The sequence below is a fragment of the Schistocerca piceifrons genome, chromosome 4 (assembly GCF_021461385.2).
Source record: "Schistocerca piceifrons isolate TAMUIC-IGC-003096 chromosome 4, iqSchPice1.1, whole genome shotgun sequence".
Classification (NCBI taxonomy): Eukaryota; Metazoa; Arthropoda; class Insecta; order Orthoptera; family Acrididae; genus Schistocerca; species Schistocerca piceifrons.
Window position 1 is genome coordinate 344,213,061 of NC_060141.1, and position 22,141 is coordinate 344,235,201.

General features: G+C 39.9%; 1 protein-coding gene across 1 annotated transcript in view; it reads left to right on the forward strand.

Annotated features, from left to right (window-relative positions):
• Positions 1-22,141, forward strand: part of LOC124795825 (serine/threonine-protein kinase mos) — a gene marked incomplete at its 5' end in the record, with an annotated part of 97,342 nt that overhangs the window by 12,454 nt on the left and 62,747 nt on the right. The window contains one exon of the mRNA XM_047259908.1: positions 8,434-8,668. Coding sequence (XP_047115864.1) covers positions 8,434-8,668 — 235 coding nt within the window. The remainder of the gene's footprint in view (positions 1-8,433; positions 8,669-22,141) is intronic.

Below are 22,141 nucleotides of genomic sequence, written 5' to 3' on the forward strand. Positions count from 1 at the left end.
GTAGAATATATGAGTCTGGCGACATACCATCTGACTTTCGGAAAAGCATCATCCACACAATTCCGAAGACGGCAAGAGCTGACAAGTGCGAGAATTATCGCACAATCAGCTTAACAGCTCATGCATCGAAGCTGCTTACAAGAATAATATACAGAAGAAATGAAAAGAAAATTGAGAATGCGCTAGGTGACGATCAGTTTGGCTTTAGGAAAAGTAAAGGGACGAGAGAGGCAATTCTGAAGTTACTGCTAATAATGGAAGCAAGGCTAAAGAAAAATCAAGACACTTTCATAGGATTTGTCGACCTGGAAAAAGCATTCGACAATATAAAATGGTGCAAGCTGTTACAGATTCTGAAAAAAGTAGGGGTAAGCTATAGGGAGAGACGGGTCATATACAAGATGTAAAACAACCAAGAGGGAATAATAAGAGTGGGCGATCAAGAATGAGGTACTCGTATTAAGAAGGGTGTAAGACAAGGCTGTAGCCTTTCGCCCCTACTCTTCACTCTGTACATCGAGGAAGTAATGATGGGAATAAAAGAAAGGTTCAGGAGTGGAATTAAAATACAAGGTGAAAGGATATCAATGATACGATTCGCTGATGACATTGCTATCCTGAGTGAAAGTGAAGAAGAATTAAATGATCTGCTGAACGGAATGAACAGTCTAATGAGTACACAGTATGGTTTGACAGTAAATCGGAGAAAGACGAAGGTAATGGGAAGTAGTAGAAATGAGAACAGCGAGAAACTTAACATCAGGATTGAGGGTCACGAAGTCTATAAAGTTAAGGAATTCTGATACCTAGGCAGTAAAATAACCAATGACGGACGGAGCAAGGAGGACATCAAAAGCAGACTTGCTATGGCAAAAAAGGCATTTCTGGCCATGAGAAGTCTACTAATATCAAATACCGGCCTTAATTTGAGGAAGAAATTTCTGAGGATGTACGTCTGGAGTACAGCATTGTATGGTAGTGAAACATGGACTGTGGGAAAACCGGAACAGAAGAGAATCGAAGCATTTGAGATGTGGTGCTATAGACGAATGTTGAAAATTAGGTGGACTGATGGGTAAGGAATGAGGAGGTTCTACGCAGAATCGGAGAGGAAAGGAATATGTGGAAAACACTGATAAGGAGAAGGGACAGAATGATAGGACATCTGCTAAGACATGAGGGAATGTCTTCCATGGTACTAGAGGGAGCTGTAGAGGGCAAAAACTGTAGAGGAAGACAGAGATTGGAATACGTCACGCAAATAATTGAGGACGTAGGCTGCAAGTGCTACTCTGTGATGAAGAGGTTAGCACAGGAAAGGAATTCGTGGCGGGCCACATCAAACCAGTCAGTAGACTGATGACAAAAAGAGCATATTAGAAGTATCACTTGAACATCATTGCCTGCATCAAGATGAATGAAAAAGCATGGGAAGGAGTTATCAAGAGAACTCACTTCTGCTTGGAACAAGCTTTGGCCAGAGTGCGTGGTTGAATGTGGCTGAGGCTTTTGAGTCAGTACCTGTGGAGCCTGTAATCAACAAGACTGTGTGTTTGGCCAAGAGTATGGGACTGCATTGGATAACAATGACATAGATGAACTTGTGGAAGATCACAGCCAAGAAATGACCGTGGAAGTGCGTATGGAATTGCAAAGTGTTTCACGGCAGGAAGTTGTGGAGAGGAGTTCGGAGGAGGAGGAGGAGGAGGAGGAGGAGAAGGAGGAAGATGAGGATGCAGATGCAGTAATGGCAAAGTAGCAATCTTCTGGAGCAGTAAGAGAAATGAAATGATGAAAGCCTGGGAATAAGTTGCATTATACATTGAAAATAATCACTCCCAATAAAGCAGTGGCTATGCATGCAACAAATTTGAAGATAATGCTGTTTTACATTTTTGCCAAGTGTTGAAGCATCAGCAGGAAAGAATGACACTAGATAGCTTCCTAGTAAAAGAAGTAGTAGTTATGTATTGTGAATAATTAAGTACATAATACTCTATGTATAGTTTTCTTTAAATAAATGGCGTGAATAAGATTAAAATTTCAATAATTTTTCTGCATGGAACACATTATCTTGTTTTACATTAACTTATATGGGATAAATTGTTTCATTTAATGAGTGTTTTGCACTAAGAGTAAGATTCAGGGATGGATTATGCTTGCTGTGTGGGATACCACTGAATGCTGATTAGCTCACAGTTTTACACATATCAAGTTGTAGTGCTAACTTTAATTAGCTGTAACTTTTAATTAACCTGCTCTATAGCCACACTAATTTTACTGGTGGAATATGCCTAGCCAAAAAGAATATCCAACCAATAAATTTAAATGGTGGGAAAATTTATACTTTTAGATTATCAGTACAGATAACACATACTACCTTTGTGACAGTGTTGAAAACATGGGAAATGCATGACAGAGGATACTTCCCAATGTACCCAGTTATTGGTGTGCTCCTTCATGTTCCATTTGTGTATGAGGTGCAGGGAGAATGATTGCTTCAATATATCTGTGTTTACTGTAACTAATCAAATCACGTCTTTGCAACCCCTAAAGGTATAGGGAGTTGTACTGTGTTCCTAGATTCCTCACTTAAAGGTGGTCCTTAAAACTTTGTAAGTACACTTTCATAGTAGAGTTTGTGCCTGTCTACAAGCAACTGGCAGCTCATTTTTTCATCATCTCGGTGACACATTAGACAGGTCTAACAAGCATGTGGCCATTTTTTGCTGCCCCCAGTGGGCTCGCATCTCATTTTTGAATAAATGTGCAATGATCATGGGGCTCAGTCATTTCAGTACTTCTTCTTTTCCGAAGCTAAAATGTTAATATCTGACGATATCGACTGATTTGGTTTCTAGGACAGTTTCCTAGCTGACAACTTAGCTTGTTCATAGCATGTTAGTTATGGCTTTTTGTGCTTCGTTTCTTGATTTTACACTGCCCATTTTAGTTAATTCATTTACAGTCCCCATGTCTGGGTTTGATCTCCAATGTTTTACATGATGGCATTGCCCTGACTAAGCAGAGAATGCACTATTGAAGCCTGAGCTGTTAACTTCACACACGTCAAGTAGTAGGTCCCTTTCAATTTTGGGGCACTGGGATTCTGAGCAGCGACAACCAAGCTAGGTGGCCATTCCTACAGCTAGGTGGCACTCCTCATAGGAGCCCTCATATTAAGGCAGTATGATGATGAGTACTTTGGCACATACCAATCGCTAAATCAGAAAAAAAAACATCCATTAGCAGCTACTGATCAGTTAGCCTCACTATTGTCTTCTGCAAACTGCTCAAAAGGATGGTATACCGATTTTTATACTGGGTTCTTGAATAATGGAACCTGTTTTCCTCCAGTCATTGTGATTTTTAAGAGACATAGCCTATAGTTAGGTTGGAAACATTGATCCAAAAAGATTTTTTTCTACATGCCAATATTTGATGCAGCCTTCTTTGAACTACATAAGGTGCACCATGCTGCTTGGTGCCATAACGTTTTACTTATGCTCCATTACTTGGGCTTTTACGCCACTGATAATGACTGATGATTAGAGCTGATATGGCACCCAGCTCCTCAGGGGTTGAAGAGAATGGTGTCACTCAAAGCATTGTACTGTTTCGCACTCATCCTTACTATCATCATCAGGGAATTAGTGATCTCCATCGGACCAGTAATTACTGCTATGCTATATCTTGGTGACTTTTGTATTTGGTGTAGCTCCCAGTTTGTAGCTGTAACTGAATGCTAGTTCCAAGGAGCCATCCAAAGTGCCTTCACTTGGAAATTTTCCCCAAAAATGGGAGTCATACATTTGTCATTTTACCACAGTCAGTCCTGACCCAGATCTCTACTTGGTACTCTGTGCTTGGTCATTGTTGCACAGTCACAATTTTTGCAACTCCTCTTCAATAAAATGCTGACCTGTCTGCTGTATATTCATTAACTATAGACTAACTGCATGCGGAAGCTTAACAATCTGTATCCTTGGCCACAAGTCATGTGGTGCAGATTGCTGTACTCTACTCAGTATTTCTTAGCCCTGTTCTCGTCATGACTGGACTTTGGTTGCCAGGTTTATGGATCAGCACCATCTTCGACTTTGACATTATTGGGTCCAGTACATCATCGTGAAGAAGAACTGGTCACTGGCTCCTCCTGGACTAGTCGTGGAGGTAGTTTCCTTATGAAAGTAGTGCTTTTATCTCTTCAGTTCAGACAGTGCAAACCCTTGGTCATTCACACAATCACCATACAACAGTTTACTAGTTATCAAAATATTTTTTCATATGGGAGGTGTCAACCCCAAGACACTCTTTCTCAAGTGGTATTACCAGTTGGATTTGGAATGTTTTAAAGATCCTTTGCAAGGGCATCCACAACCCCCCCCCCCCCCCCAATCCCCCCCCCCCCTTCACCGCCACCTTAGAATGTCTCCCCATGGATTTCTTTGAAATCACTCTTGCTTAGTACACAGACAACACATGAAGACCAACCTCTTTTCAGCAGTTTGTCATCCTCATGACATTTCAGCATCTGTTCTTTAACAGTATCAGGGTGCTGCCATGATTCCCCTGACAGCTCTAAAACTGTGGATATGATGGGATATGCTTTTATGTCACCAACCAGCCAGGAACAACATTTGTTAAGTATGTTTAGTGTTAGCAAGTGAAGCTGATGGCCAATTACAGAGCTGTACATTTTATTAAATTAACCTGGTTGACCACATTATAATTTGTATTGAATCAGTGAGCAGTCTCCAGGCTATTAATTGATGTTACTCTTGCCATCCTGTGACACCTCTTATTCACAATCTTCTCTTAACAAAATTGTACTACCTGCTGAATTGCGTTTCCTGGATCCCAAGACATGGTGATATCCCAAGGAATGAACTGGTAAGTGTTTCACTACAGAAGTGATTACTTGTCTAACATCTGCTTAAATGATCCCAGGTACAGTTCCGTTGGTGCAAATAAAACCGGATCATCTGGGGAGCTACTGTCACATCTAACAAACACTGTGCTATCAAGAGGACTGTGGCTGCATGGCACTCCTTTTCCTGTTCCTCCCATAAGGATTCCACTGTACTGTGTTGTCCCTACATCGCTCATACCAGATTAACCAATAGTCTTATATTACATCATGAGCCACTCCCACTTTGTGGCTGTCAAGCCTAATAGGCAGTACTCTCACCTCCATGGAATGCCCCTCCTCATGGCTGTCTGTACCAAGCATGATCTTCCAAATTTATAGTGAATATTGGTTGACAATTTATGGACAGTTGAACTGGTTCTCCATTTTCTCAGAAAATGATTTTATTCTCAGGTGTATCATTTTAAATTGCTTTTGGGGTGCTGGCTGTGCGGTTGGGTTGAGATATCTCCCACCACATGCTGAGCCTTGGCTTATTAGATGACATCCAGCTCCTTACTGACCTGATTATTTCTCTCATCTCATTTTACTCTTTTAGGTCATACAGATATTATGTTTCTAGTCCTCTCACTTTTATTATTACAAATCTCCTTAGTTAGAAGGCATTATTTGTTCTAGAATGAGATCTTTATTCTGAAGCAGTGTGTGCACTGACATGAAATTTCCTGGCAGATTAAAATTGTGTGCTAAAGAGGGACTTTAAGCTGGAACCTTCATCATTTGCAGGCAAGTGCTCTACCAAATGAGCTCACCAAGCATGACTGACCTCCTATAGTACCTCATCTCCTACTTTTCGAACTTCACAGAAGCTCTCCATGAAACTTGCAAGATTAGCACTCCAGAAAGAGACATAGCTTAGCTGAGTTTGAGTCTTGGTCTGGTGCACAGTTTTAATCTGCTGGGAAGTTTCATATCAGCACACACTCTGCTGCAGAGTGAAAAATCTCAATCTGAAAATAATACCCCAGTTTGTGGTTAAGCCATGTCTGTGCAGTATCCTTTCATACAGGAGTGCTAGTCTTGTAAGTTTTGTTGGAGAGCTTCTGGGAAGTTTGGAAGGTAGGAGATGAAGTACTGGGAGAAGTAAAGCTGTAAGAACATACGTGAATCATGTCAGTAGAGCACTTACTGAGCGGAGTAGTGTAGTGGTTAGCACACTGGACTTGCATCCGGGAGGACAATGGTTCAAACCCACGTGTGGCCATCCTGATTTAGGTTTTGTGCAATTCCCCTAAATCACTTACAGCAGATACTAGGATGGTTGCTTCAAAAGGGCATGGCTGCTTTCCTTCTTCTCCTTTCCGAACCAAACTTGTGCTCAATCTCTAATGACCTCATTGTTGACGGGACATGAAACACTAATCTCCTCCTCCTCCTCCTCCTCCTCCTACTACTACTACTACTACTACTACTACTACTACTTCTTGGTAGAGCACTTGCACTGAATTTGTGAGTCCCTGGTCCTGAGTTTGAGTCATAGTCTAGCACATAGTTCTAATTTGCCAAGCAGTTTCATCATTTATTCTGTTAATGTCTTAGTGCTGCATCAGGTTGGCAGGGAGGGGATGGGGGAGTTCTGCTTTCAGTGCCTTGATTTTACCAATTCTATGTACCTTCAAATTCCATCAAATTCCTGGCTGACATATGATTTCAGATGGATGTCTTGACCAAGGGATTGGTGTCACTGTTTGTTTCCTTAACCCCCCTCAGCCAAAGATTCTTGGTGCTCTTCTTTGCTTATGTTCTGTAGCTCCTGACAGTCCTATTTGGTGTAGGTCCCATGCTCTTGAGCAGTATTATAGATTGGGTCACGTAAGTGTTTTGTCAGCATTCTCCTATATAGATGGATTTATTTTTCCTCGTATCCTGCCAGTGAACCAAAGTCATTCACCTGCAATTTAATGTACCTGATCATTCCATTTCATATTCATAAAAATTCTTAGTCAGGTATTTGTATGGGTTGATGGATTCCAATTGTAACTTGAGATTTTAGACATAGGTCACTAAATTTTTTTCATTTTGTGAAGTGGGTAATTTTAACTTTATGAAAATTAAATACAAGTTGTGAATCTTTAGTTGCACCACTTCAAAATCGTAAGAACTGAGTCTTCATGCAGCTTTTTTCAGATAGTTATTCAATATGCATCACTTGTGAAATGCATGGGATTTCTAATAATAATGTCAGCAAGGTCATTAATGTAAGGTATATACGTGAATGATCCCAGCCCACTTCCACAGGTCATGTCTGAAATCTATTCTGCATCTACCAATGATTCATCATCCAAGATAACATGCTGCATTCTCCCTTTATAGGGACTCCACAATACAGTTCCAAATTTTGCTTGATATTCCATAAAATCCTGTTTTAGTTGCCCTTTGCACTTAGATAATTGTTGTTGCTACAACAGCCTCATGATCACTGATAAGTTTAAATGTGGACATCCTCAAAGAGGTTACGTGTATTTGTTATCCTTAGGTCCAATATAATTTCATCATGGGTGGTCTCCCAAACTATCCGTTCTATGTGGTTTTCAAAGAAGGCATTCAATAATGTTCCACAGGACACCTTGTCGTGTCCGCCTCTTAGAAATTTGTACAATTTTTGTGTTACTTGTTTGACGATTAAAGTTTCCTCTGATGGCGACAGGGTGTTAGGTTAGTATATGCACTAGCAATAGAAAGTTTTGTCAAAAGTTTTTGGCTCTAAATGATTGCAATTATGGTAATAGATAGAAAGATGCAATTAAAAGTTTGTCCCAATGACTACTGAGTCTTCCCCAATTAATTTCACATACAGCTTAAATTTATTCCTCAGCAGATTTTAATTTCATCCAAAAAATCAAAAGTATCTGCAATTTTATATGTAAGCTGGTTTAACTTCCTTTAAAGCCACTACTGAGACAGTGGAATATTTACAAGATGAGATTTAGTATTGTTTTATTGAGAACATCACTTTTATCACTGATAGTGTGACCTCCAGACCAGATGTGAGGAAACGCAAATCAGCAAATCGTAAGTAATTACATTTTTTACAAAAAATTGCAAAGTGAACTCTTTGATAATCTGTAACCAACAAAATTGTATCATTATAGATCCCACTGATGATGCCTTAAAACAGTAGAAGGTGAAACGCGTATGGATTAAATAAAATAAATAGCAGCAGGAAAAGGCAGTTTGATCTGCAAAACAAGTATTTATATGCTTGCTGTGGAAGATGGCCACACAAACAAACGTGAACTTCCTGTGTACTTAGGATATTTGTACTGACATTTAAATTTAAATAAATGATGAGATAAGCCTCTCTTACTGTTTTTCACAACACCAATATTGCAGTAATGGTAGTTTATTCAACTATTGCAGATACTTTTGACCAGTAAATACTCTAACAGTGGGTAAATTAATTCCTTCTATTTAGTATGAGTGTCCATGTTAACAAATAATTTTTAATCTAAAAGCAATAGCCTGGTACTGTATCCAACTAAATGGGATACATTTATTTACAGGAAACTACATTGCAGCAAAACTAGTGGACAAACAAAGACATCCAGATGCAAGTTTCACACTTGAAAATGAATCAAATGGTATGGGTTTATGCCATCCTAATATAATACACATAATTAAAGTTATAAATCCCAATAAACAGTTTGGAATAGTTTTAATGGAAAAATGTTGTGGTACGGAACTTCAAAAACTCTTGAATGATCCACAATATCCCATTACTGAGGCAAGAAAGATAAGGTAAGCAATAAACTCAATAATTTTCATTTAACTTGTAAAATAGTTCCCAACCTTAAAAATACATCCATAGTGTAACATTATGAGCACTTCGTCACAATACTGCACTTACAGTTGCAATTTTACATAAATTCCTTTGCTACTAGCCGTTACATACACATGTACATCTCTGCTCTGCAATTCACATCCAAGTCACAAAGAAAAACATTCCCTGCCAGTGGGCATCGATTTATATCGATGGGGCAAGTTGAAAATTTTTGCCAGGTCAGGATTCGATCCCACGTGTCCTGCTTGCTAGGCAAATGCAATGACCACTATGCCATCTTGACTCAGTGGTCACCGCAACCGCACAGCCTACCCTAGCACATCTCCCGCCAGACACAAATTCTCAACTTGTACCACATACTACTGATGGACATAATGATGCTTGAAACTTCCTGGCAGATTAAAACTGTGTGCCGGACCGAGACTCGAACTCGAGACCTTTGCCTTTCGCAGGCGAGTGCTCTACCAGCTGAGCTACCCAAGCACGACTCACGCCTCGTCCTCACAGCTTTACTCCTGCCGGTACCTCATCTCCTACCTTCCAGCTCAGTTGGTAGAGCACTTGCGTGTGAAAGGTAAAGGTCCCGAGTTCGAGTCTCGGTCCGGCACAGAGTTTTAATCTGCCAGGAAGTTTCATATCAGCGCACACTCCGCTGCAGAGTGAAAATATCATTCTGGATAATGATGCTTGTTGATGAATAGTCAGTTACGTGGTGACTGTTGCTTATATTTTATTACATATATATATGTGTGTTGTGTGTGTGTGTGTGTGTGTGTGTGTGTGTGTGTGTGTGTGTGTGTGTGCATCTATATGAGGGGGTGGGCTGCAAATCTGTTTTACAAGAAAACTTTTGGTTAAAGACTTCAGCTAGGTTAAATTAAATTGTGTACCATTTGTTGTGTAGATCCATTGTAAAGAGAGAACCTACATGTGGAACATGACAGGAAGACAAAAATATCCAATACATATTTACGAAAGAACTGATACATTAGTGTCCCTTCTACAGATCATAATGAGGTGATACTCTGGGATATGAATAAAATAAATTACACATTTTTTCATTTGCTCATTAATCAAAAAGCTAACAACAAACATTTAACTGTATATGTACTAAAGTGCTTGAGCTCAGGTGAAGGATGTTGTAGAAAAGCATCATACAATAACAAAACAATACACAAGAATTGCTGCACTGAATGTGTGTCAAAGGCAGCTGTTAAAAAAATAGTGATGTTATGTGATGCAGCTAAAAATATATGTATTGACTGGTACTGCTAATTATTTTATTGCAAGCACTGTTGATCCTAATAGCATTATAGTTGCTAGGGTAAGGGATGAGGCAGTGCTTCTTACCATATTTACCTTGAAGAATTTTCATAAAATTCGTGTTAATGGTTACAATAGAGCAGAATATGGTAGATTCCCAATAATATTCATATCAATTAATTTACATCATAATACATGACAATAAAATCATACATACTATGGAAAGAAATTGGAATTAATATTTGCAACTACCCTATAAGACACTTGTATTAGTAACATATTAATACGAGGGTTGGAACTTTAATAGCAGTAACTATTTATTTACAGCTCGTACAAAATATACGTGTTTCAAAGTTTTACTGACCTTCAAAGTAGTGACCAGCATTGTGTATAACTGGTTGCCAGCAATGAGGAAGTCGTAGGATACTCTTAGCAGTGCTAGTTGTGTTGACAGTTCGAGCGGTGCGGTCTATTGCCCGACAAATTTGTAGCAGTTCTGAAGCAAATGCCGTGAAGTGTTTCCTTCAGTTTAGAAATAGAGTTGAACTCACAAGGGTTTCATTCAGGGAGTCCAGTAGGTGGTATAGCACTTAGCATCCCTATCAGTCAAAGAAATCAGTAACAGCTTGCACGGTACATGCTTGGGCAGTGTCCTGCAAAATGATGGTCAGGTCCGGCAGAAAGTGTCATCACTTCTGTCTCTCAGCTGGTCGTAGGTTGCGTTCAAAAAATGAACAGCATAGAGACAGAAGTGATGACACTTTCTGCAGGACCTGACCATAATTTTGCAGGACAATGCTAAAGCACGTACAGTGTAAGCTGTTACTGATTTGTTTGACTGATAAGGCTGCTAAGTGCTATAACACCTACTACACTCCCCTGACTTAAGCCCTCGTGAGTTCAACTCGGTTTCTAAACTGAAGGAAACCCTTCACGGCACTGGGTTTAGAACTGCTACAAATTCATCGGGCAACAGACCACGCTGCTCAAAATGTCAACACAACTGCCACTGCTAAGAGTATCCTAAGACTTCCACATCGCTGGCAACAGGTTATACACAATGCTGGTGACTATTTTGAAGGTCAATAAAACTTTGAAACATGTATCTATTTCGTACGAGCTGTAAATAAATAGTTACCGCTATTAAAGTTCTGATCATCTCATACACACGCAGGCAGGCAGGCAGGCAGGCAGACAGACACAGAGAGAGAGAGAGAGAGAGAGAGAGAGAGAGAGAGAGAGAGTCTGTTACAGCTAAAGCAGCTGAGGATATCATTAAATACACTATATTGCCAGAAGTTTTCAGATTTTTCCTTGCTGTTTTATCTGCTAGGAGAGAAGTAGGCCTATCATCTGCCAAGAGGATGGACTTGCTCACTGTAGTGGTACAGAGTGGAAGGTCATTTATAAATATGAGTAAAAGCAGTTCATCAGTAGGATAGGAGAAGTTTGTCACCAATAAACCATTTAGGCTCTTGTTAAACTGTGCTTTATTTGTAGTTAAATTTTTAATGATGGCCGTTTTACTACGTAGATTGTTGGCCTAAATAATGGACACTTTGTAGACTAAAATGAGGAACTTTGTCTTCACAACAGTTTTTCCTACATCTGATGTTAACTCAATAAACTGAGCTATTGAGTGAAAGACAGATGTATTTCTTATGACAAATTTCAATACATGTATTGAGAATTTGTGGTTTGTATATCTGGAACATTTTGGTTTCACTTAAAGAGTTTCCCCAAAAATATGGTATCGCACTGTAAGACATGGAAACAAACAAATGAAGGCCAGATATTTTATTTTTACTTTGCCTATGTCTGACATAATTCACATTCCATGCCAATTTTTGTAGGCATTTCATCAGTTCTATTGTATGCTGCTCCTAACTGAATTAACTGTCAAGTTTTAATCTCAATTAAAACCTCTCTACTTCATCTATCAGCATGTCCTCACATTTTGTACATACATTTGGCAGAAACCTCTTGAAGGTTTTCAACTGAATATAGAAATTTTTCTAAGGTTACTGACAGTGAATAGGTTAAAACCATTTATTAATTTCCATAAATTTTTTATTAACAGTCCTTTCTATAACTAAATTTGATTTGCCTTTCATTGCAATAATCATTGGATGTGCAAAGCAAATGAACTTAGCCTCTATTACCATTTTTGCTGAAAGGTCACTGTTATACGCAAGAAAAAGTAAAGGTCCTAAGAGGGAACTTTACGGGACACTACATGCAATTAGTTCCCATTCAGATGAAGCCTGGTAGATTAATACAGGGCTGTTTCTTGCTAAGCTCCATTGTTTCGTCTGTCTTCCTAATACAACTGTCCATCAGAAATACAAACTGACTTAAGCGATGTTACTTATAAGTAGGCAGTTATGAAGCTTCCTATATATTAAATTACCAAAGATTTTTGAGAATTCTGCAAAATTGAAATTAACCAAAAGTTTGTTATTCTTATTCCTTTCTCGTGCAATAGATTAACTTCAACGTTTCAGCCCACTGGAAAATGTTCCGTTGATGGGTTTACACAAGTAAAATGTTTAAAAAAAACTTAGTTTAGCTGGTTAGAAAAGAAATCAACAGGAAGTAAAATGACATTAAATCAGAACAAATGAGATTTTTTATTATTTATAAATATAGTTATAAGAAAATTCAGTGTGGCCTACAGAAATGGGAGACAACTTCAGAGAAGTAAACTGTAAAGATGAAAAGCTATAAGGTGTGGAAGGCAAACTTCTATTAAATGTGAACAAAGTGAGACAGCTGGTAGTAGTATATCAAAGGCCTGTAAAATGTAGAGGATTTGTTCCAAATACTGGTGGGAAAAGAAAGTAGAAGTGGAAGAAATATGTGACTCAGTAAGGCAGTCAGAATTTGACACACCACTAAATAATAGAAGATCAAGAAAGTTGGCAAGAGTTCATAAAGTACCTTCAGAAATCTGTGGAAAGTGTAGAAGCTGAGTCATAATTTAAGTTGGTGACAAAAATGTGTGTAACAAATGATTCTGCAACACTTCCAGAAAAGTACTGGCAGATTACCAAAGACAGAAGGTGCACATATATGTAAACAGTATCAGACAAATGGTATGCCATGTTACACTTCTAAATTGCTGACTGGAATAATACACAGTAAAAAACTGAAGAGATACTGGTGAAGGTCAGTTTGGTTTCAGAATAGCAAAAGTGACCAGATGTGTAAGATAGCTCTGCCATTTTGCTGAGTAATGGAAGGCAGAGTAAATCAGGATACCTCCCTATAAGTTTTGGACCAGTGGTGGTGGAATTTAAAACCTCTACAAAGTCCAGGCTGAAGTATAAAAGTGAAGTGTCAAGAAACATTAACTCTTGTTCAGAAGAGTGTAAGATAGGACTGTAACTTAACACCACTGTTGTTCAGCTCTTACATAGAAGAAGCAATGAAAGAACTGAAAGAGAATATTTGGAACAGGGACAAAAATGCAAGTGGAACAGATGTGAAATCAGAGGTTCACAAATGACAATGCTCTTTGGCTGGATGGGAGGCGGGCTTAAGATAATTGTAAACAGGAAAGGTCAGCATACTTACTGTATGTAGAATATGACTTAATGAGAATCAAAACAAAGAGCAAGGTGGTGAAGAGTAGTAGAAAGACAATAACACAATTAGCATCAAAACTGAGAATGACACAATGGTGCAAGGGTTACAATAATTCTGTTTAGGAAGCAAGATAACACAGGGTGATTGAAGCAAGGAAGACGTCAGATGACAATTGGCACAGGTAAAGAACGTTTTCTTCATTAAAAAGATTTCTGCTGGTGTCAGGCATAGATACAAAAATGAGGAAAATGTTTCTGGAAATGTCCATCGGGAGCACAGCATTGAGAACTCGAAAGAACAACCTGCAAGCATTTGAAATGAGGTGCTATTAAAGAATGTGGACAGATGAAGTATGAAAACAGCAAAATTATAAAAAGAATAGATGGCAGAAGTAGTACATGGAAGGCCATTACCAAAAGGATTGGGGGTTAGGGAGACATCTGCTACAACATCCAGAAATAGTTAACTTGGTGCTTGAAGGAGCAATAGAGGGAAAAATAGGAGAAGCTGCTAGGTGAGATTACACAAAACAGAATACAGACAATGTTGTATGTAATAGTTAGATAGGGATGAAAAGATCAGCACAAGACAGAAATAGATGGAGTATATATCAAACCAGTTCAAACACAGATAACTTAAACCCAACAAGAGCACTCTTTCATAAATTTTGTTATATTATCCTAACACAATTCTATTTTTAATTTCCAAGGAAAACAGACATAACTGACAGTTGATACAAATACTTGGGCATTATGCAGCAGAGCTGCTAATTTCATGAATTGCACACATACTAAACTGAGCCAGGCTAAACCTTCAACATATTTAAGAATTTGGGGCAAAAGAATGATACCATTTTGTAATTCAATATTCTTTACTTTGTGAAAATAATTGTCTAAGTTACTGTAACAATGTAATGAAAAGGAGAGTTGCTACTCACCATATGCTGAATCACAACAAAGACTGTCAGAAAGTTAGCTTTCGGCCAACAAAGCCTTTGTGAAAAGTAGAAAAACACACACACACACACACACACACACACACACACACACACACACACACACGAGAGCTAGAGCCAGCAGTCTGGCTCTAGCTGCCAGAGACTGTGGCCATGTGTATGTCAGTTGTGTGTGTGTGTGTGTGTGTGTGTGTGTGTGTGTGTGTGTGTGTGTGTGTGTGTGTGCGCGCGCGCGTGTGCGTGTGTTTTTTTTTGTGTTTTGTGTACTTTTGACAAAGGCCTTGTTGACCAAAAGCCCCCAAGTTTTTTTTACCTTCTATGATAGGACATTCTGCCATATGGTGAGTAGCAACTACCCTTTTTACATTATATTGTTAAATTCCATCCTGGATTGTCCATTGTTAGATTCTATCTAAGTTATTAAATGGTTAGAACATGATAGGGGCCATTTGAAAGTGGAGGAAGGAACTAGCAGAGATAAGGTGTTAACACTGCTCATAGCATTCTAAAAAGCGTTATCCTTGCCTCATGGATCATCCTAAATGATAAATGCCACAGGAAACTCATCCAGTCAAAGAATAATATGGGATGGCACACCCAGTGTGTAGGAGTTGTGGACTGGGTAGCAGTACTTAAACAGTAGACACTGTTCAACAACCACTGCGAGTTGTGTTAGTGTAACATAGTCCAAATCACAGGGATGCTTCAATCTTATATTTAAAGTTTCGTTTTCAAGTTGAGTTGGGTACTGATGGGGTGGATGGTTGGAAAGGTAGCTGTCATCAGTGGGCAACCTCTGGGCACCTGTCATAAACACTTTCATTAGATATTTAGGGCTGTGTCTAAACAGATATCTGAGAAGCTTACTAAATCAAATAAAATTCCTCACAATGATATGAATGAGAGACTTGGCAGTAACCATACCCTCCTGGAAACAACACAAGAAATGTGAATGTCTTGATATGTATAATATTTTTTAGAGCATTTGCTATGATTAAATGGAAGAAGGAACATTTGAAAATAGGTTATTCCTTTTACACTTAGGAGGAAGTGGAAAGTGTGAGGGAATATCAATATCAGTAAAGTGTCTGTGCAACATGACACTACTCTCTAAAATGACTGTCTTTGTCCTACCAACTTATTGGAATGTAGGAAATTTGCTGGATGCACAATTAGAGTGGAACTGTACAGTACACCAAACTTCAGCAAGGGCTTAATCACATGCAGAGATGTAATGAGCATTTTGACAATATATATATTTTTTTATTAGAAAGTCACTATTTGACAATACTCACAGCCCTCATATTTCATTTATGTATATTTACTGGGAGAAAAAAGGCAATGATTGACAAAGGGCCAGACCAAAAAACCACAGCACGCCTCTCTTGCAATGTCTGCCACTGGAGTTGGTTGATAATCTCTGTGACACTTCAGTGCTTACTACATGAGTCTATAATGAAACACACTGCTCTTTGGTTCATCTCTCTTTCTCCTATCAATCGTATCTGGTACTTATCCCATACAGATGAGCAATATTAAAGTGTTGGTGGGGTCAGGGTTTTGTAAGCTCCTTCCTTCGTTGGAATACATTTCCTGAGAATTCTTCCAATGAATCCGTCAGTCATCTGCCTTTCCTGTGATTAGTTTTATATGATAATTTCATTTAAAATTGCTCTATACACACACCCCTAGATAGTTTATGGAAATAACTGTTTCCATTGGTTTTTCTGCAATTGTGTAATGATATAATAGTCATCCTGTCTAAACATGATGCATTAGATATGTTTATATTGAGGATCAGTTGCCTCTCTCTGCAGGTCTTCCTGTGTTCCAGTACAATATTCTAGCATTGAGACTCCTCTGTATACAACAGAATCAGCTGCAAAAAGCCCACCCAGAATTTAAGACATTGTCTACTATGTCATTTATATATGTTGAAAAATAAATAGACATGTAATTGTGTGTATATTATGAAGCTGTTATATTTTTCCAAATAAATGTAATAGGCAAGGACTGCAGACTGCAAAAAAGCTGTGATACACAAGGTCACTTGGCCAGACAAAACATTTTTGCTTAACCCAAAACAACACATCTTCATGCCAAAAATGTACTTCCTACATGGGAGTTGAACTTCATAACTTCCTAAAAACATAAAAGTTGTTAGTGAGGTCAAACCTTTGGAAAATCTCTAAGGTCATAATTACAGCATCAATCACACAATTTGTCTGATAGTCTGGATACTCATTTTTGTTCAATAGGTTGCAGTGCAGAACTGCATCAAATTTCTTACAGAAATCAAGGAACGTGGGATCTACATGGGCACCTGTAGCTACTGCCACCTGGGTCTTCCGGATGAAAGTAGTGAACTGGGTTTTTGCAAGATCGTTGTTTTCAAAACCCCTGTTGGTTCCTACACAGAAGATTTTTGGTCTTCAGAAATGTCATAATACATGAGCATAAAACATGTTCCAAAATTCTACAACAGACCTGCGTCAGATATACAAGCCTATAGTTTTATGCATCTGTTTGATGACTGTTCTTGAAAAGACAAATGACCTGTGCTTTTCTCCAATCATCAGAACACTTCAGTCCTCTGGTATGCTGCTGCTAGAAGAGGCCAGGTTTTTTGAATGTTGAATTTAGTATAATATTGGTATCCCATCAGGTCCCATGCCCTTCCTCCATTCAGCAATTTCAGTTGGTTTTCTTCGATATCGGCCATTTTGACCTTGGTGCAACAGTTTAAAGGAGGCACTACACTAGGGACCTGCTCTGTGAAATAGTTTTCAAAAAGACTGCTAGTATTTCAGCATTTTGTGTGTTGCACGGTACTCTGTTTCAATGCCCGTACAAATCAATGTGTCTGGTCAGATGGCCTCTATCAATTTACTGATTTAACAAAGAGCAAAACTTCTTAGGTTTTGCTGTCAAGTTGGAAGACAGAAGTTTGCTTTTGAATATGTCAAACGCATCACACACAGATCTCTTTATTCTAATTTTGACTGTAAGTAATTTTCATTTGTCTACAAGGCTTTAAAGTGAAGGTCTCTTTGCTTTCATAGCATTTTTCTAACATAGCTGTCAAATCATGGTGTGTGCCTTTTCTGTCCCTCACAACTTGTTTGGCACATACCTGTCCGAAGTGTATTACAATGCTCTCGTACTTTGTCTATTGACACTGAATATTGTTAGTGCTGGAGATGAAGTTTTCACGCTGGCCACGTAGGTAATATGAAATGTTTCTTGTTGCTCTTGCTAAACAGAAAGATTTTCCTACCTTTCTTTGTACTCCTATTTACAACAGTTTTCAGTGATGCTGCAGTGGCCTTGTAACCACTGATTCCCTGTTCTACTCTGAGTTGAAAAGTTCAGATCTGTCTTCAGGAGATCCAATATGACTATTTCACAAATCAGTTCAATAATTAATTGCTCAATGCAATTTTTGGATAAGGCATTTAGTACAATTTCAAATGCTTTCATGTCTCCACAATGCACCTTAATCACTTGAGTATTACAGTCTATAACTGACAAGTTGAAATATCCAGCTAATAGTATAACATGACCAGGAAATTTACATGAAGTAGTCTCCAAGTTTTGCTCAAATGTTCACTCCTGCACAGACTCTCTAGAACAGAATTTGATGACCATGTTTGGTTTACCTTTAACACTAAGCTTCATGCAAATTCATATTCACAGCCTGTGCTAACATCGTTGCATCTTACATATCCTTTAAAGCTATAAAAAAAAAACTCCACCACTGGCGTTCAACTGTTTTTTTGACATACATTCCAACTAGAATTTAGAATTCTGTTATTACTGGGACCAGTCCATAGACACTCTGTAGATGAATAATAATGTATTATTTTCTTTCTCTGAACTGCTATGATGAATGTTACCCTGTCTGGAAGCAGAAAAAGTCTTACCAGGCCTATGGAGGGATTTCTCTATCCTAAAAAACCTAGCATTTGGCACCCTCTGCTCTCCCTTTTTCCATCATACACTTTCATTCATGTCAGTTATCACTTCTAATTCAGATGTGCACTGCATATCCTGTATAGAATTCTTAGTTTTGGAGCAGCTGCCACCCTTTTCAGCTTGGAGTGGCTGGTGTTGATTGGGCCTCAAAACAACTCTGCACATGCCAAAAGCTGAAAAATAGGAAGAAGTTTCCCACGAATATACAGTAGATGAGAAACTTCTTTCCCAAAATATTCATAAAACATGTGAAATAAGGGAAAGGCAATAACTCACCTATAGTGGAGTCTTGTGTGGTGCATACACACGTGTAACAGAAAACAATATTCACACTAGCTTACGAGCTCTTGATGAAACTGATTATTGATTTTTTTAGAACAGTTCTGTAAACAGATGGAGGTTGGGACAGAGGTAAGGGAGGATACACAAGGCAAGGAGGGGCTAGTGGGATAGCATGAGGCAGCTCTTTCAGCAGGTAACTCAGTGTCTGCACAAGGAGAAGATTGGAGGGTAGAGCTAGAGAGAGAGAGAGAGAGAGAGAGAGAGAGAGAGAGAGAGAGAGAGAGAGAGAGAGAGAGAGAGAGAGAGAGAGGGGGGGGGGGGGGGGGGGAGGGGGGCGATATTCTTAGACTATATAGTGAGTAGAAATTTATTAACTCCCGTTTTATCCCAGAATATCTACTGGGAATTATCTTTTTGCCTAATTGTTGCATTCCTGTCTTCACTGTTCCACCTCTCTAAGCTATCTTAATTATCTTCTTTCTTCTGTTTGTTAGTTTTTGTCTGGTACACTTTTTGAAACTCTCAACAATCCCAGGTTCTTTCTGCTTACTCTGGTCAGTTTGCTTAAATTACCTACCTTTATGCAAATTTTTCAGCTTTCATCTGCCTTCCAAAACTAATCAGTTATGCTCAGCCTACAACTAACTGCTCCTGGAAATTATTTTTCATTTAAAATCTTGTTTCTAAATCTCTCACCTTTATTTAATCTACACTCCTGGAAATTGAAATAAGAACACCGTGAATTCATTGTCCCAGGAAGGGGAAACTTTATTGACACACTCCTGGGGTCAGATACATCACATGATCACACTGACAGAACCACAGGCACATAGACACAGGCAACAGAGCATGCACAATGTCAGCACTAGTACAGTGTATATCAACCTTTCGCAGCAATGCAGGCTGCTATTCTCCCATGGAGACGATCGTAGAGATGCTGGATGTAGTCCTGTGGAACGGCTTACCATGCCATTTCCACCTGGCGCCTCAGTTGGACCAGCGTTCGTGCTGGACGTGCAGACCGCGTGAGACGACGCTTCATCCAGTCCCAAACATGCTCAATGGGGGACAGATCCGGAGATCTTGCTGGCCAGGGTAGTTGACTTACACCTTCTAGAGCACGTTGGGTGGCACGGGGATACATGCGGACGTGCATTGTCCTGTTGGAACAGCAAGTTCCCTTGCCGGTCTAGGAATGGTAGAACGATGGGTTCGATGACGGTTTGGATGTACCGTGCACTATTCAGTGTCCCCTCGACGATCACCAGTGGTGTACGGCCAGTGTAGGAGATCGCTCCCCACACCATGATGCCGGGGTGTTGGCCCTGTGTGCCTCGGTCGTATGCAGTCCTGATTGTGGCGCTCACCTGCACGGCGCCAAACACGCATACGACCATCATTGGCACCAAGGCAGAAGCGACTCTCATCGCTGAAGACGACACGTCTCCATTCGTCCCTCCATTCACGCCTGTCGCGACACCACTGGAGGCGGGCTGCACGATGTTGGGGCGTGAGCGGAAGACGGCCTAACGGTGTGCGGGACCGTAGCCCAGCTTCATGGAGACGATTGCGAATGGTCCTCGCCGATACCCCCAGGAGCAACAGTGTCCCTAATTTGCTGGGAAGGTGGCGGTGCGGTCCCCTACGGCACTGCGTAGGATCCTACGGTCTTGGCGTGCATCCGTGCGTCGCTGCGGTCCGGTCCCAGGTCGACGGGCACGTGCACCTTCCGCCGACCACTGGCGACAACATAGATGTACTGTGGAGACCTCACGCCCCACGTGTTGAGCAATTCGGCGGTACGTCCACCCGGCCTCCCGCATGCCCACTATACGCCCCTCGCTCAAAGTCCGTCAACTGCACATACGGTTCACGTCCACGCTGTCGCGGCATGCTACCAGTGTTAAAGACTGCGATGGAGCTCCGTATGCCACGGCAAACTGGCTGACACTGACGGCGGCGGTGCACAAATGCTGCGCAGCTAGCGCCATTCGACGGCCAACACCGCGGTTCCTGGTGTGTCCGCTGCGCCGTGCGTGTGATCATTGCTTGTACAGCCCTCTCGCAGTGTCCGGAGCAAGTATGGTGGGTCTGACACACCGGTGTCAATGTGTTCTTTTTTCCATTTCCAGGAGTGTATTTGGAATCTTCCAGTGTCTCCAGTGTCTCCAGATGTCTTCAGACTATGCAGTCATCTTCCATGATTCTTAAAGGAAGTTTTTATTACTAATCAGATTACGCTCTGTGCAAAAGTCTGTCATGTGGCCTCCCCTTTCATTCCTTTGCCCCGGTTAATGGTCTTGTACAATTTTTCCTTGTCACACTTTTCTTAACACAAAATTCCAACCCCCCTGCCTAAATGATATTTGTCTTTGATTAATTCCCAGCTGACATTTTTCCAGCAATCAAACTAATTTTTTCCAAGTTGAGCCTTAATCAGTTTTTTCTATTCTTCTGTAAATAATCTGTGTCAGAGTTTTGCAACAACCATTTCATAAATTGCTTGATCAATAGTATTCACATGTTGTCAGCATCTTTCTTTTTGGAATCTGAAGTTATTACATTCTTCTCAAAACTGTAAGCATTTTGCTTGTCTCATATACTTTAGGCACCTGGTGAAATAGTCTTGTCATGGTTGGCTCTCCCAAGGATGTCAATAATACTGACAGATTGTTGTCTACTGCTTGGACCTCACTGAGATTTACTGTAATCAGTGTCCTGTCAGATTCTTCTTGTAGTATTTCCCATGTCGTCGTCATCATCATCATCATCATCTGCTTCCTCTTACCTTTCTGTAACATTGTTTATATTCATTCCACTTTTCAGTTATTCCTCCTGTGCTTAGTACTGGCTTGCCATTTGAGCTCCTGAGAGGATCTTTCCCATAGTCTTGCATGCATCTACAGCCTTGCATTTCTCACCTCTGATTTGCCATTTCACACTTCCCCTACATGGTTACCCAGCTATTCCCTCGGTTTTGCTATTCTCCTTCACTTCTGTCTCATGTTTCCACTCTCCCCCTACCCTTTTTATGGTCCACCTTGGCATATAACCTGCCTTTCTAAACTGTTTCTGTAGTGTGAGCCTAGTGTCTTTGGCATGGTTTTTCTCTCACCCCCTCCCCTCCTTCCCTGTCCTAGCATTGCCCCCCCCTCCTCCCCCTGCAAGGTCACCAGCATGTTTTATTTTTTTATTTATTGAGTCCTTTGATCATATGTAGTACAGTGTACAGGATGATATTGGACTTACTACTAAGTGCAAAATGATACATATTTAAATAATCATTTTTCAACATGCTACCAATTTCAATAGTTGTAGTTCTTACAATGATACAATGTTAAAAATTACAGTAGCTTTAGTTCTTAAC